Source organism: Helianthus annuus, chromosome 10 (assembly GCF_002127325.2).
Source record: "Helianthus annuus cultivar XRQ/B chromosome 10, HanXRQr2.0-SUNRISE, whole genome shotgun sequence".
NCBI classification, from domain to species: Eukaryota; Viridiplantae; Streptophyta; class Magnoliopsida; order Asterales; family Asteraceae; genus Helianthus; species Helianthus annuus.
Genome location: NC_035442.2, coordinates 113,303,578 through 113,318,919, shown reverse-complemented (window position 1 = coordinate 113,318,919; position 15,342 = coordinate 113,303,578). Strand labels below are relative to the sequence as shown.

Sequence of the window (15,342 nt, the reverse complement as noted above, 5' to 3'; positions counted from 1 at the left end):
TGACACGCATTCATGACACGCATTGATAACACACATTTATGACATACAATGCATGTCAAGGAAGACCTTGTCATAAATATGATGACACGCTTAGATGCGTGTCATGGTTTTAGGTATTTTAAAAAAAATATATTTTTTTAGAATTACCAGATTTCTTATTAAATGATAATTGTCTCATACTAGAGAATAATATATATCCAATCACTTCGGTTCATGCAATATTTAAAAAAAATAACAACAGACATTTAAAAATTAACAATAGATTTCATAAATGTTGATACTAACAAACCAATATCTCATGTAATATTTCAAAAAAAAAAAAACACTAACAGAAATACAATATTCCACTAAACTACGTGAGTGAACACTAACGATCCTTCACCATTTGCTTGTGTAGCATGCCCAGATTTCCTACTCACTTCCATCATCTTCACCTACAAAATGAATAAAAAAATCCTCAATTCCATCCACTCTTTCATCAGTCAAAAGGGTATGAAGAAAAAACGACATAAAATGAGGCACATTTATCATTTAAGGTCTAAGTGTCCGTCATAATATTTTTTTAAAAAACGTGTACTCTACGTGTTCTGTGAACTGTTCTTCCTTCTCTTTGTAGCTAGAAAGAGCAACACCTTTAATCTGGTCAATTCATCAATAAGGAAAAAAAACTAATAAACCGAAACATGACAATTTGTTTTATACCACTTACTCTTGTTTTATCGCGTATAACAAGAGTAACATTGTTTTGCCCAATCTCATCATGACCTGAAAAAAGGAAAAGATCAAAGTAGATTGTTGAAAGCTTCCATAATTAGAAGAACATAACAAAGATTTAAAAATATGTACATGGAAAACGGTTTTTACTTAGTCGAGGCTTATTTGCAGCATGCTCATGACCAATATCATGGCACCACCTAAGCAATACATTTTCTTATAAATTGAAGCAATATTTCGTAATGTGACATGGGTATCTCATATCTCAGCACACTAACATAATTTTCTGAATTGAAGCAATATTTATTATATTTTTTAATAAACTAGTACCTTATTGACGATGACACGGTGTCTTTCTTCGTATCTGTGAAAGAAATGTATAAAGTATAAATTAAATTGTAAAATTGCACAAAAAAATAAGCAGAAGCAAAATAAAAGCTAAAAAAACTAACATAGAGAATGTTAAAAATCATGCCCATATGAGCAAGAAGCTAAAATGTTTCATGGTGATTTGCAAGTTGAAAGTCAAACGTCAAACAACAGTGTGTAGAACCCATTGAAGGAAAAAAGCATAATTAAAATGAAGGATACTTGTATTGCTGCTTGGTCCATTCTAACATAAGATAATGCAAAGTTGATAAATTGCTCAACATGTGGTGAGCTAACATGAACATGTGCCATGAAAAATTAATACATAATCACATATAATCAAATACAAAACATGATTCTAGGTTGTATCACATTATCATACCAGTCTAGCAAAAATAAGAGATAATTACTTTTGCTGCTTATAACAAATATATATCATGTGAAGAAAATAAGAACAAATCACAACTCAAGGTACACACCTGAATATAAGATAATAACTAAGACCATGCGTAATGATAAGGATGAATAATGCCCTTATTCTTGGGCGTTTTTCGTCATCTGGCAATCCAGTCAGGAAGGGGCATTATTGAACGTTTTTCTAAAATGGATAGAATGTGCATATAACAAGTTTCAAGCGTTGCGTGTTTTTAGATAGAATACATGTTGCACCCAAAAGTGATAAAAAAATGGGATCAAGTATACTAACATTGGTTGCGTTTGGAGAATTCCTCGAAATAAAGCACGAGTAAAGATGGAGAATTCCAAGAGGACGAACGCGAGAGCGATTATCCTAGATTGAAAGATACCACACACGTGAACGATCTAAATAACGTTTAAGTTTAATAATATTCCTATTTTTTATAGTTTGCAATTAACTATTTAGATGTAATAGTTTAATAATTGATTTATGTTAATAATACACTTAGAGGTTTTATAAAATAAAACTAGTAATTATATAAAATAAATATAGGGGTTTTAAAGTAAAAGAAAAGAAAAAAAAATGGATTTAGGAGGTTTCTGCCAAAAACGTTTTGTTTATGTGATTAATGGACTTTGAGGATATTAAAATAGAAGAAATGATTTAAAAGAAATAATCTGCCAAAATTAGAAGTAAAAATCGGTCCAAACCGAAGTCGAACCCGTGGCCTCTCAATTGCATTGTTTTTATTTGTAACAGCATGTTACCTCCTCCATTAAAAGAAAATCCATACAAACGATCAGACCATAAAAACAGCCACCCAACTGATTTTATAATTTGCTCTTCAACAGTTAACTGTATTCGAAAGGATTCATACGAGAATAAAAATGGTTCGATAAAGAAAGTATACCGAAACGAAATAAAGGAAAGGGAATCATCTTCTACGTTTTAACCCAACCCGAAACCACCACTCTTTATGTTCTATCTTCAACTTTCAGTTAACTTGGATGTTCTAAACGTCAAAAAAATTATGCATTCAAAAAGAATATGAGAATTATACCGAAACGTAACGAAACGGAGGATTCCCGTCGTGAACTTCCGAAAGGTTTGCTTGGTTCCGGCGAGTTCCAAAGGTTCTCCGGCGAAGCGAAATAAAGAATGGAGTGGAGGTTTTCCGACGTTCTCAACTTCTCCGGCGACAGCGTGTTCTTCGTTTGTCTGTCGTCGTGCTTCTATACAGCTTCCGTCGATCTCCGGTAAAACCACTTGTTCCTTCAGCCGTGTGTTTCGAGAGTGGTGAAAGGTGTGAGTTATGAGATGAAGGATTCGGTTTTTATATAGTCTTCGCATGACCCGCAAGTTATGGAAAAGAGTTGATGATTGATCGTACGTGTGCCATATAGAGTCTAGGTTCTTGATTGATGTTCAAAACGGAAACGCGGAATCAAATCAATTCTCGAAAAATCAGCGAAATGTGAAAAAGGAAATGAAAGTTGTCGAAGTTTCTGTTTTGGCGGCCAAAGTTAAAAAGGAAACTCCGTTTTTTCGCGGATATAAGATTATAGTATACTGAAGTCTTGCACCAAAACAAAAGGTAGCTTAGCTGGTTGTCTGCGCTTCATGTGTACCAGGTGTACCTGGGTTCGATCCCTGGTCAAAGCTAGTTTTTTTTTTTATTTTATTTTTTAAAAACATTACTAACTAATCTAACTAACTTGAACCTTAAGAAAACTAGATTATTTTTATATGAAAACAAAACTTTTAATTTGTAAAGTTAATTAATTTTATTAATTAAACAACTAAAATAAATAATTAACCCTATTTTATTAATTAAGTTAACAACAAAATCTTTCAACGATTATTTATTTCGCGAAAAATTTACAAGGTTTAAAGTGTAGGATCCGTCTTTTTAAAACGGGTCGGATTTTGGATATCCGTTTTTGACGGATGTTACACCTTGGGGTTAAATGACCATGTCCCGGATATCCTTGGCATCATTTTACGAAATGGCCACGACCTATGCACGGGGTGTAGGCGTACACCTGACAGATGCATTATGTAAAAACTGGTAATCCACTAAAGGAATCTACCTTGTGGGCATTATACCGGTGGCGTGTCAGATAACTTAAACCGGCTCTTCTAACCGGTACTAATGGACGGCAAATAAGTAAATCTGTATACAAGATTATATATAAATAATTGTCCCAAGTTATAAAGATAGTTTTGCCGAAGTACATTCAAATCAATTTACAAATTCTTTTCAAAACGAGTCAATTGAGTTGTATTTACCAGTGTAAACTGACGTATTTTCCAAAAAGGTTAAGTGCAGGTGCTAGACGTAATAGGCTGGCTACTCCAGACATCATTACTCAAGTCTCGCAAGCTCTAGATGTCAAAGTCTGTTGAACTATTGTTTCTGTTTTATTATCGATCCGCCTGTGGATCTTTTTACTCTCCGTTGTAATACTGGATATTACTTATATTCGGATTGTAATATATTTTACCTTTTGCTTCCGCTGTGCATTCATATAATTGTGTTGTTTGACTATTATGTTGCCAACCACGTCACGGTAATCCCCCACCGGGCCCACCGGTGAGACACGTGGAAATCGGGGTGTGACAAGAATTGCCCTAACCGTCTTAACATACACCCTCCTTCTGCTGTCAAAATGGAGGACGTATCGCCTGATTCCCAGAGTGTATCTCCATGAAACGATTGTTGCCATTTTTGGCGTTTTGTTTAAGTTGGCGTTTTTGGTTAACGATTTTCTTTTGCAGAAAATGGATAGATTGAAGTGATTATGGAAGCTATGGTTTACGTTTGTTTATATAATGATGTTTTTGGCGCGTAATTTAGGAGGAAATTTCTTCTAATAAATGTTAATAAATGAAATTAAGTTATTTGTGTTGTTTCATCTTCCTGTAATATTCAACACGTTTTATTTTTAATTTTTGGCGGTTTGTTTTTAATGGCGTTTTATTTTTTGTATGGCGTTTTATCATTTGATGGCGTTTTAAATATGAGCGGTAAAAAACCCTTTTACCCTTATTGAAGCGTGTCCCACATAATCATATTGATGTTATTTACGAAAATGCCACCGCGCAATCTAATCCATGGATTGTTTTGATCGGACGATCCATAAGCGTTCTCACCGTTCTCACACTTTTCACCGTTTTCTCTAAATCCTGACCCGTATTATATATACATAAAAAAATGATATATCTTTCCCTACACATAGTCTACATACATGTAAGTAATTTAGCCTACACATAACCTACATGTGTGTAAGTTATTTAAAAACTGAATATTTTTCATATTTTGTTTTAAATTTTAGTGTGAGAAACAATAAATCTTACATTTATAACATTTTCATTTACTTTTTAGATTTAGAATTGAAAAAATGAATGATTCATTTTGTTCTACGTGTTCTCGCAATATTTAATGTTCTGCATAGAACCTTCTCCTTTATTTATATTATATTATATCTATACTATATTATAATGAATGAGGGAGGGGTATTTTAAGATACCCAAAAAATAAGAACTTTTCACCTCCTTTATTTATAGAAAAACCCCTAAAATGAGGGTAGTTTGGTTTTTTAAACACTATTTATTTTTTAGCCCCTAAACTAATTATAATTTAGCCCCAATCTTATTACATTTAAATCCCTGGGTTTTAACAAAATTATGGATAATTAGTTACACTTTTCCTCTCTCCACAACAAACTTATAATTTTTTACGTATTCTTGTCGTATCTTATAAACTATAATGTTTTTAAAAAATACGAAGGTACCGTGACGATCTACTCATTTTTGTCGACGTTTCGATATTTGTCTTGGGCAATATTGACGTGTGGATTAAAATGTACAAGTAGATGATGTCTTAGTGTACAAATGATTAAAGTCCGACATAGTTTTAGTTAACATCACAATTAAAATAAAATTTGATTAAAATTTTCCTTTACAATTTTAAAACGTCATACTGTGATGCATTTGGCGGTCCACTCATTCCCGCGTAGAATTCAAATTCAAAGTAGGCTATATTGGTGTGTGGCTTGGCAGAGAAATACCCTACCACTATTGTCGTTTTTTCGCTTTGTTTCAACAACCATTTCTCTCTCTAAATCTTGAATCAATAAACTATTCTACTTCTGGCAGAAACAAATTCACAGATTTAAGATTGTTTCTTCTTCAATTCTAAATTATAGGGTTTTCCTTTGCAGATTTTGGAGTTCAATCTTCGGCCATTGTTCTTCAGTAAGTGTTCTCCCAATCGGTTCCAAACCACTCAACTATTCGGGTTTGATTCGTAGTTGAATGCTGTGACTTTTATTGTCGATTATTTCTTTCTGGCGAATTTGGTGCAACGAATTTGGTCCTCTGATAATAAGGTAGATTTTGTTCCAACAATTCATGAAATTTTGTAATTTTGTTCACAGTAGGTTTTGTTTTATGACATTTTGAGTCTCAAATAATTGGTGTTCATAGTGTCAAGCTATTAGGAATCATCATTTCATCTATGTTCATCGCCTCGAATCATCAGTTATCAAGATTTACAGATATCCAAACAAACAAAGCTTCATCGGTTCTGGTCATCATTAAAGGTAATTGTTTATTTATGCCCCTAATTTTCTTAAAGATTCTGAGCACTTGAGTTTTTGCGTAAATATTATGTTAATTTTGCATTTAAATTTTTAGTTAATGTTGTTTGATTCAACTTGATTTCTTCTGCCTCTTATCACTTGATTTTTCTACAGTGTTTAATTTTTTGCCTTCATTTGCTCGACTGGTTAACACTTTTATTTTGTTTGCTTATTCTGTTAGTTGAGTACTATATGTTATCATAATAACAGAAGTAATGTTTATAGACTAACTATTTTGGCAACAAAACATAAAAAAACAACATGATGATCTCGAGGTCTTTTCTTATTATATCACTTTCTAATCATATTTTTCAGTATTAATTTTCTTATTTGCATTAATACAACCGTGGTATATTTCTCCTTACCTTAAGAAATCTTCCCTGCCTCTGTAGTACTCATCCCCTGCCACTACAACTTGCGGTTCAACATGAGATTCAACAAAACAACAATGGGTCAGTTTCCAAGCAACAGGTTTGTGATTGTCATATATGTATATATGTATGCCAATGTCTACTCTTAAAATATGTACTATATTATAATGTATATTGGCATTTGATATGCAATCTCAGGAATTACACCTAAAGTCTTGACCCGAGTTGAGTTTTTCGAGGGCCTTCAATTAGTGATGTGGACAATTGTCTTTAAAATCATATGTATCTTCTTTTTAATTGTGCTTTACTTTTGTATATATTATGATTGTCTTATATTATTATTATTATTATTATTATTATTATTATCATTATTATTATTATTATTAAAGGAATATAACCATACATTGTTATGCACTTAAATGAATTTAAATTTTATTTGGTTAATGACAAAGTACTTGATTCTCTTCTGTTTTAAACATAGTATATCTATTTGTTTGGAGATCTAAAGTACTGGCCTTTTATTTCTGAAAGCCATTCATCTGTTGTTGTCATAAGGCCAAGGCGGCTGTATGAGGTACATAAATTAGTTTTAGTTTTTTTTAGGGAAAATTACCAAAGTGGCCGTTTAACCAAGTCATTTTCCAAAATAGCCATTTGACCGGGCATAATGCACCCTCCCATCAAAGTGAACTCCCATATTTATGCACCTTCAATCCAACCACCAGCTAGCCGACACGTGTCCCTGAAGCCTGAACCGGCTTTATGCCGCGTCGCCTGGCAGCCGAGCCGCTTCCCCCCCAAGCCAAGCCTCTTCACCGCCTGCCCACAAGTACAAGCCATGCCGCCTAATTTACAAGCCAAGCCGCGTAAAGTACAAGCCGAGCCGCGACAGTTGCATTTTTTTAAAAATATCAAAATATATAAAAAAAACATCAAAAAAATATCAAAAAACATCAAAAAATATAAAAAAAAATCCAAAAATATCAAAATACTCTTTCTCTCCATATATTTAATAACTCGGTTGAATATTGTGAATAATAGAATTCATTTTTTATCTCTTTTCTCTTTATTTTTTATCAATTATTAATTTAATAATTTAATATTTTATTAAATTAAATAAACTAATATTTTAATAAATTATTTTTTGGTTAACAAGGTTAGTAGAAAACTAACCTAGTTAGTAGATCCTTTAATACATTCAAAATAACCTAGTTAGTCCAAGTAGGTTAGTTTTTATAAAAGAAACCACTAACTGAGTTAGAAAACTCAGTTCAGTTAAGAGTCAAAGCGGCATAAATCAGGTGTTCTGCGAAGCGGCTTGGCTTGGGGGGGAAGCGGCTCGGCTGCCAGGCGACGCGGCATAAAGCCGGTTCAGGCTTCAGGGACACGTGTCGGCTAGCTGGTGGTTGGATTGAAGGTGCATAAATATGGGAGTTCACTTTGATGGGAGGGTGCATTATGCCCGGTCAAATGGCTATTTTGGAAAATGGCTTGGTCAAACGGCTACTTTGGTAATTTTCCCTTTTTTTATATCTTTTTGTTCTTACCAGTTTTGCAGTTTTGAGTAATTGTAACTTATAATAATAATAATAATAATAATAATAATAATAATAATAATAATAATAATAATAATGTCAAAAATGGTATATATTCTCAACACATAATACAAGAAACAACATTAACACAAAATAAGCGACAAAACGTGGAGAAACTTTTATTAACCCAAACCAGAAAAAACCCCCAAAATACCCAAGATCTTACAAGAACATCTTACAAGAACAGTAAGACCAGAAGAATACAAGATCCAAAGATCAAACGATAATCATCAATAGATGATTATCTATAGAAATACAGACACAAATCTCTCACAATACAGCTGAGAGATTCACAAGAACAACTACACAATTACAAACCCTAACAGCTGGGTCGAACAGACTGAGCAATAACACAATGAGAGAGAAGAATGTAAGTGATAATCGACTACACATAAACTTATCTGATTTGCCAGCAGAACGATAAGGAGACAAGAGCAAGAAAGGATGAACAGCAGAATAAAACCCTAGAAGTCTTCTTATCTTCTGGAACGAACATAAAAGCTATTATCTCTTCAGACTCTAGATAGAGAAAATATCTTGGTGAATAATTGAGAAGCATCTGGACTTTCTCTTAAATATCGCTCCAACTAACACTTTATCCGGGTTGATAATAACCCGGCTTCAACTGACAAGCCCATCTTCACACGAACATGCTTCTTTTAGCCCATCTTCCTATCTTCATGCTTTATAAAGCCCAACTCCATTCAGCCCATGCTCCATAGCCCATTCGTCCAACATACATGTGACAAACACCATAAACATACATTATATTATAATGATATTAAAACTGATCATAAATGTACATTTTAACATCTCCCCTCAGTTTTAATATCTAAACAAATTCATTACCAAGCACTTACACAACTCAGTATGTGACTTAGGTTGAAGTGTGCACAACAGCTAATCAAAGACTTGTAATCTGAACACCAATAAGTCTTTTATACTCGTTACAATTTCCTGGACATACACCTTAAGCCCCTTTGCTTCTAGACATCATACTGTACAACTCCAACCCCTAAGCTTTTTAACCAAACAGCCCTTTAGCTTGCATAGACTTTCATAATCAGCTTTCATAATCAGCCCTTCATCTTATTTATTATTCTTCAATAAGAATAACAAATACAATAAGCAATTAACTTTACAAAAATAGTAAACAACTGAATTGAAAAGAAAAGAAAAGAAAACATAGCTTAGCTACTTTTAACATCCCCCCTCAATTCAGTTGTCAAACATGCTTGATAACCCCAGCGCACTATTGTAGCAAGGCCCACAAGTGGCAATACGTTTCTGTTACTGAACAAACCAAAATCTATATAACAACCAAGCACTCCTTTTTATTGTTGCAGCTTAACCATCCTAAAGATGTAATGACTTACTTTCCTTTTTTTTTAGAAGAAGACATCAAAACAAATTATATAACATATTGATATACGATTACAACAGCCTTTTTCATCACAGATTTTTAACCAACATATGAACATTAAATCCACCACTGAGAATCAAAAACACAAGACACATACCAACACAGTATACAAAGTAAATTTGTCATACAACTCGGTAAACCAACAACTTTCAAATGAATAGTGAACTTTAGATCCACATCAAAAAAAAAAATCATTAGCGAAAAATAACTAACAGACAAAACAACTTCTAGCAACAACCAAAAAATCAACATTTCTGAAAACATATTCCAACTAACAAAGAATCATATGATTCTACAACAAGATCAAATTCACAAATTTGATCAAACAAGACACCACAAGATTCCAAACAACAATCAGAAATAACCCAAATTTCAGAACCCGAAATCTGAGACCAAGATATATGATTTACCCATAGGCTGAACCAAATACAAATTTTAGACAGATCTAAAAAACACTTTCCCAGATCAAAGACATAAAACTCATCAATACGACAAGATCTAATTCCATACACAAAACAAATTTATCTAACACTGAAACGAATATCCAAAGATAACAAAGACATGAACTTGTTTGCAAGAGAATAAAAAATCTAGTAAAACAATGACTAAAGATTCACAAGGTTCTGTCACAATACCAGATCCATATAGAATAAAACAAAGACTCACTAGATTCATTAATAGTATCAGAAACATATCTGACCATACAAAGATTTACACATCACGGAAACATACGATTTTAAAATCAGATACACTCATACATATATGATGAAACATAAAGTCACACGACTTTTAAGACTTTAAAACCATTTCTAAATGACAAGACTTGTGAGGAACTTAAAGACTAATTTGATTCAATCAAAAACTTTTACAACCTCTCAACAAAAAATGAACCACACGATTCAATCAAAACTATCAGAAACATCATATCTGATAACACAAAAGTCACACGACTTCTAAAAAGGAATCACAAGATTCAAGAACAAGTCTGATCATAACGAGAAGTACACACTTCTACACCAGACAACAATTACAGCCTATACAAACTCTGGTAAAATAGAAAATCACATGATTTTAAGACCAGAAAAATATCTCTTACACAAGAGAAAAAACACAAGGCCATCATCATAAACATTCAAGAAATAATCTTGAGAAATACAACTAGTTAAACGATTAAAGTTGTAAACCACATAACTCAACAACCAAGAAAACAGATTTATGACTAGATTAAAAAAAACTTTTCACGAAATACTGAATCATAAGAATCATACCAAGACTGATAAACAAGAAGTACAAAATCACATGATTTAATATCTCACGCACAAGACAAAGAATAACAAGACAATAAGACATAGCCAAAAATATCTCACAAGAGATTACATATAAGGCTATCACATATACAAAATAATCTTGACAATACCATTAAATAAACATGAACCATACAGCTCAAGCTAATCATACAAACAAGATCATAGACAAGTAAACATCAAGACTACAAATACAAGACATTTAACAACATTTAGGACAATGATCCCCATCATACAGATATCATAGCTAGGCAGACACAAATATCAAGAACAAATAGCATTTTAGCAGTATTCAAGACAAACCACAAAATAAACTGCAAACAAGGCTGCACAACATATTCAAGAACACACTTGACAACACAGCTGGTTAGAAACACACGAACCACATAGTTCGACTAACCATACCACACAAAACAATAAGACATACGGCTATGCACAGAAGACACTTTGACAGCCAAAAAAAAATCAAATCACCTGATCCAAACCAAATATCACATAAAACACATAAAAAACAGATAACATGATACCCACAAGAAAACATAAACAGATTAAGACATAGCACACAAACCTTTTAAATTTTTTATTTATTTATATGGACAGTGAAAAGAAATCAAACCTCCATTTAACAATTTTAATAGTCATACAGGAACCGATTCTAAATAACTCCTTTACCATAATCCACAAAACATTTGAAGAAAAAAAAATACAACTCATATGAAAGACATACATTTCGATTGTTCTCAACAAGAGACATTGAGCAGTCAATCAAAAAATCTTCACATAACAAATAACAATTATATCCTAACATAGAGTTAATGAACATAAGACCTCAACAAATGCTTTTATGAATCTATGCTTAGACAATTTAGCAATTTTAAACCAAGACAAAAAACAAGTAAATGAACACTATATACAAGAAGGAGAACACAAGTTAACAGACGGACAACTACTCACAGAAACAACAGTCAACTTATATGCAACCAAAAACCCTAAGGCGAAGCTGTATCAGTGTCCAGATTCCAGGTTCATCACTTATAGTGCCTGGACAGGTCTTAATACAGGAGCCACACTCTAAGACAAGGAACCAAAACACAACAGAAAATATACAAGTAATCAACAAGAAAAAAAAACAGATAACAACAAGCAACAAAAGAACAGATAACCACAGAATAGACAAGAATCAACAATAACAAACAATCAAGGGTGCCGGTCCTCACTACCCCGACTTCAACTAACCAACAACGAGAAAAAAAATGGAAAGATCTTACAGAGGGTGCAATATGCTCCAAAAAAAGATCAGAACTGTAGTTTTCGAGAACTACAAGAACTGACTAAGCCACAAACCAAAACCACCTGGTCAGTTTGCCCTGAACCTTCTAGGGTTCAGAGACCAACACAGGTCTTGAGAATAACAGATGATAGAACACCTCCTTGACCTCCAACAAACCCTAACTAGGATTTGTGCCATACCAAAAAACAACAAAACAGATTTCACCAGATGCGAGCCTGCACACACTCCAAGAAACAGGTCAAAACGTACCAGACAAAGAGAAACCCAAAAAAAAATGAAACATACAACACAAAAAACACAAAGAACAACATGACCGAACAAAACTTCACCAGATTTTAACAAATACAAACACGATCTTGATTAAATTACCAAGAACATTTAATAATACCAGAAAACAGAGCTTTATAAAAAAATTCTAAATCCAAATCAATAACCCACAGCGGAAGAACCATAAAACGGAGCTTTATAAAGAACTCCCACAATCAAACACCAGAATCAAATGGCAAGGGACAGATCTAGAGACACTACAGAAAACAATCAGACTTCTTGCATACAAATACGACGATTAATTTTCATAAACCTGAACCACTGTACACAACTAATGTTTAGCAGATTAAATGTAAACCTTTCTTGACAGCGGAAGAATTTAATGATAAAAAAACCTAACCCTATATATGAAAAACCACCCAGAATCAACGAACCGATAAAAAAACTACAAATTATGAGCCTTACGGCTCTGATACCATGTCAAAAATGGTATATATTCTCAACACATAATACAAGAAACAACATTAACACAAAATAAGCGACAAAACGTGGAGAAACTTTTATTAACCCAAACCAGAAAAAACCCCCAAAATACCCAAGATCTTACAAGAACAGTAAGACCAGAAGAATACAAGATCCAAAGATCAAACGATAATCATCAATAGATGATTATCTATAGAAATACAGACACAAATCTCTCACAATACAGCTGAGAGATTCACAAGAACAACTACACAATTACAAACCCTAACAGCTGGGTCGAACAGACTGAGCAATAACACAATGAGAGAGAAGAATGTAAGTGATAATCGACTACACATAAACTTATCTGATTTGCCAGCAGAACGATAAGGAGACAAGAGCAAGAAAGGATGAACAGCAGAATAAAACCCTAGAAGTCTTCTTATCTTCTGGAACGAACATAAAAGCTATTATCTCTTCAGACTCTAGATAGAGAAAATATCTTGGTGAATAATTGAGAAGCATCTGGACTTTCTCTTAAATATCGCTCCAACTAACACTTTATCCGGGTTGATAATAACCCGGCTTCAACTGACAAGCCCATCTTCACACGAACATGCTTCTTTTAGCCCATCTTCCTATCTTCATGCTTTATAAAGCCCAACTCCATTCAGCCCATGCTCCATAGCCCATTCGTCCAACATACATGTGACAAACACCATAAACATACATTATATTATAATGATATTAAAACTGATCATAAATGTACATTTTAACAAATAATAATAATAATAAATCCTTCAGGAAATCCAAATCATATTGTCAGTTTTAAAGTTGAATATCGGTCAGTTTGACCATATAGTAGGGGTATGAATCATGTTACGTTGCGAGGTTGATGAGTTAAATTGATGAACTTTAGTACCACCCATATAATTAGCTGTGTTAAAGATATGAACCTTAAATCAAACGTATTTAAAGCCGTGTACTCGAACACTGCCCGTGTAACCCATTTATCTAAATGAGTAAAAAACATAAAGACCCGTCGACCCGCTGAACCCATTTTGGTTTTAAAAAGCAAGAGGCACACAAAATCGACGATGTCTAAAACTGATATGCGAAGCGCAAACACAAAAACAACGGGCTTTTCGTACTCAAGGCGCAAAGTGATTATATAATTTTTTTTATATATATCCAGTAGGTTTTTAGCATCCCCAAAAGTGTGCTTTTTGGCACTTCTTGTAAAAAGCACGCCTCAGATTACTAAAGGCGCCTCGGGCGCCCTTTTTAAAACTCAAGAACCCATTTACACGGCTTTAAAGTTGTAAAGGCTTCGTGGATTGTAAACGAGTGTAGTAAATGGGTTCATCGGGTCGACGAGTCAGAATATGTTTTATTCTAACATGATAAAAAAAAAAATTCAGGGTTAACATGTTCATTTTTTCTCGGATTAGATAAACAGAACAAGTCACGCCTTCGCCTTTTCACACATCAAGTAAATGGGCTCACAGAATAACTTATTAATCGTCTAAAAACTTATGAGCTTTTTAATCATCGTCTAGGAAGAATGGTGATGCGGTCGATTGGGTGTGATCATGGAAAACGACCGACTATATTCTTGTCTCGTGTCCCTCCTTGGCTATGGTATGGATTTAAATTTGTCTGTGGGTAAATGTGTTACCCGCACCCGTCTTTCACGCTAACCGGGAGGCTTGGATCACATCACTGGGTTCGGGCCTTCCAAGGACTCAAGGAGGGTAAGAAGGTGCTTAGTTTGATAGTTATGGCCTCACTTTGTTTGATAATAATGGATGGCTAGAAACAACAGGAATTTCAACAACAAAATGGAGCAGTGGTTTGAGTTGGTGGAAGATGTGAAAGGAACCTCTTTCCTTTGGTTGTCTCTCTGGTCAAAGATCAGAAGCAACGATTGGTCTTTATGGAGGATTTTTGATTATATGGTTTAATGGTGTTGTCTTGATTTGGTGTAATGTGCAACTGTTTGCTTTGCTATCCTAGCTTCTTGCTGGGTCCAGCTTTGGTTTTCTAATATTGCCATTTGACAAAAAAAAAATCTAATGTCTCCCATATGGCCATATCTATACTATATGATAATAGAAGTATTGGAAGGCCAAAAAGGTCTTTTTACCGAACTTTTTTTTTAAATAATTTGATGTGCCAACTGCCAAGTATTTTGATCATGATAATATTCAAATAAAATGCTTTAGGAATTTTATGCCCAAGAAGTGACTGCAGATGTCACAGTCCTTTATTTATGGTAGAGGTAGTAATATAGGCCGAATTATGTAACATGTTAGAATTGAGTTAGCTTGTGTAATAGGTGAAAACGTACTTTTAAAACCAGGTTGAACCATGATCGGTTTGGTTGAGTAGAAACAATTTTTTAATATCAGTTTATCATTGTTTTAGAAACAAAGTGTAATATACGATTACAAAAATATTAATATTTCAATGATAATCTATTTCT

At 33.6% G+C, this 15,342-nt stretch overlaps 1 protein-coding gene and 2 long non-coding RNA genes across 6 annotated transcripts; 1 reads left to right on the top strand and 2 right to left on the bottom strand.

The window, feature by feature from the left end:
* Positions 1-248: 248 nt before the first annotated feature.
* On the bottom strand, positions 249-2,941 carry LOC110884736. Of its 2 annotated transcripts, XR_004869036.1 has the most exons (6): positions 2,562-2,941; positions 1,790-1,873; positions 1,563-1,641; positions 1,045-1,078; positions 710-765; positions 249-434 (listed from the first exon to the last, which is right to left on the bottom strand). XR_004869036.1 is itself a non-coding variant. In XM_022132449.2 (5 exons), exons 1-5 carry the CDS (start codon positions 2,849-2,851, stop codon positions 431-433), a joined length of 468 nt encoding a protein of 155 aa, XP_021988141.1. In that variant the 5' UTR covers positions 2,852-2,937; the 3' UTR covers positions 249-430. The 2 variants fall into 2 exon arrangements, 1 of the variants encoding a protein (XP_021988141.1); XM_022132449.2 differs by lacking the exon at positions 1,563-1,641 and having other exon boundaries at positions 2,562-2,937.
* Positions 2,942-5,566: 2,625 nt separating this feature from the next.
* Positions 5,567-14,943, top strand: LOC110884737. 3 transcript variants are annotated; one of them, XR_002561501.2, is made up of 4 exons: positions 5,567-5,892; positions 5,990-6,105; positions 6,537-6,615; positions 14,417-14,943. It is a non-coding gene; the product is annotated as an uncharacterized LOC110884737 (long non-coding RNA). The 3 variants fall into 3 exon arrangements; XR_002561500.2 differs by lacking the exon at positions 14,417-14,943 and adding an exon at positions 6,714-6,886 and having other exon boundaries at positions 5,568-5,892; XR_002561499.2 differs by lacking the exon at positions 14,417-14,943 and having other exon boundaries at positions 5,570-5,892; positions 6,537-6,886.
* On the bottom strand, positions 8,251-13,629 carry LOC118482862. The gene is made up of 2 exons (XR_004869038.1): positions 8,971-13,629; positions 8,251-8,824 (listed from the first exon to the last, which is right to left on the bottom strand). It is a non-coding gene; the product is annotated as an uncharacterized LOC118482862 (long non-coding RNA).
* Positions 14,944-15,342: the final 399 nt, after the last annotated feature.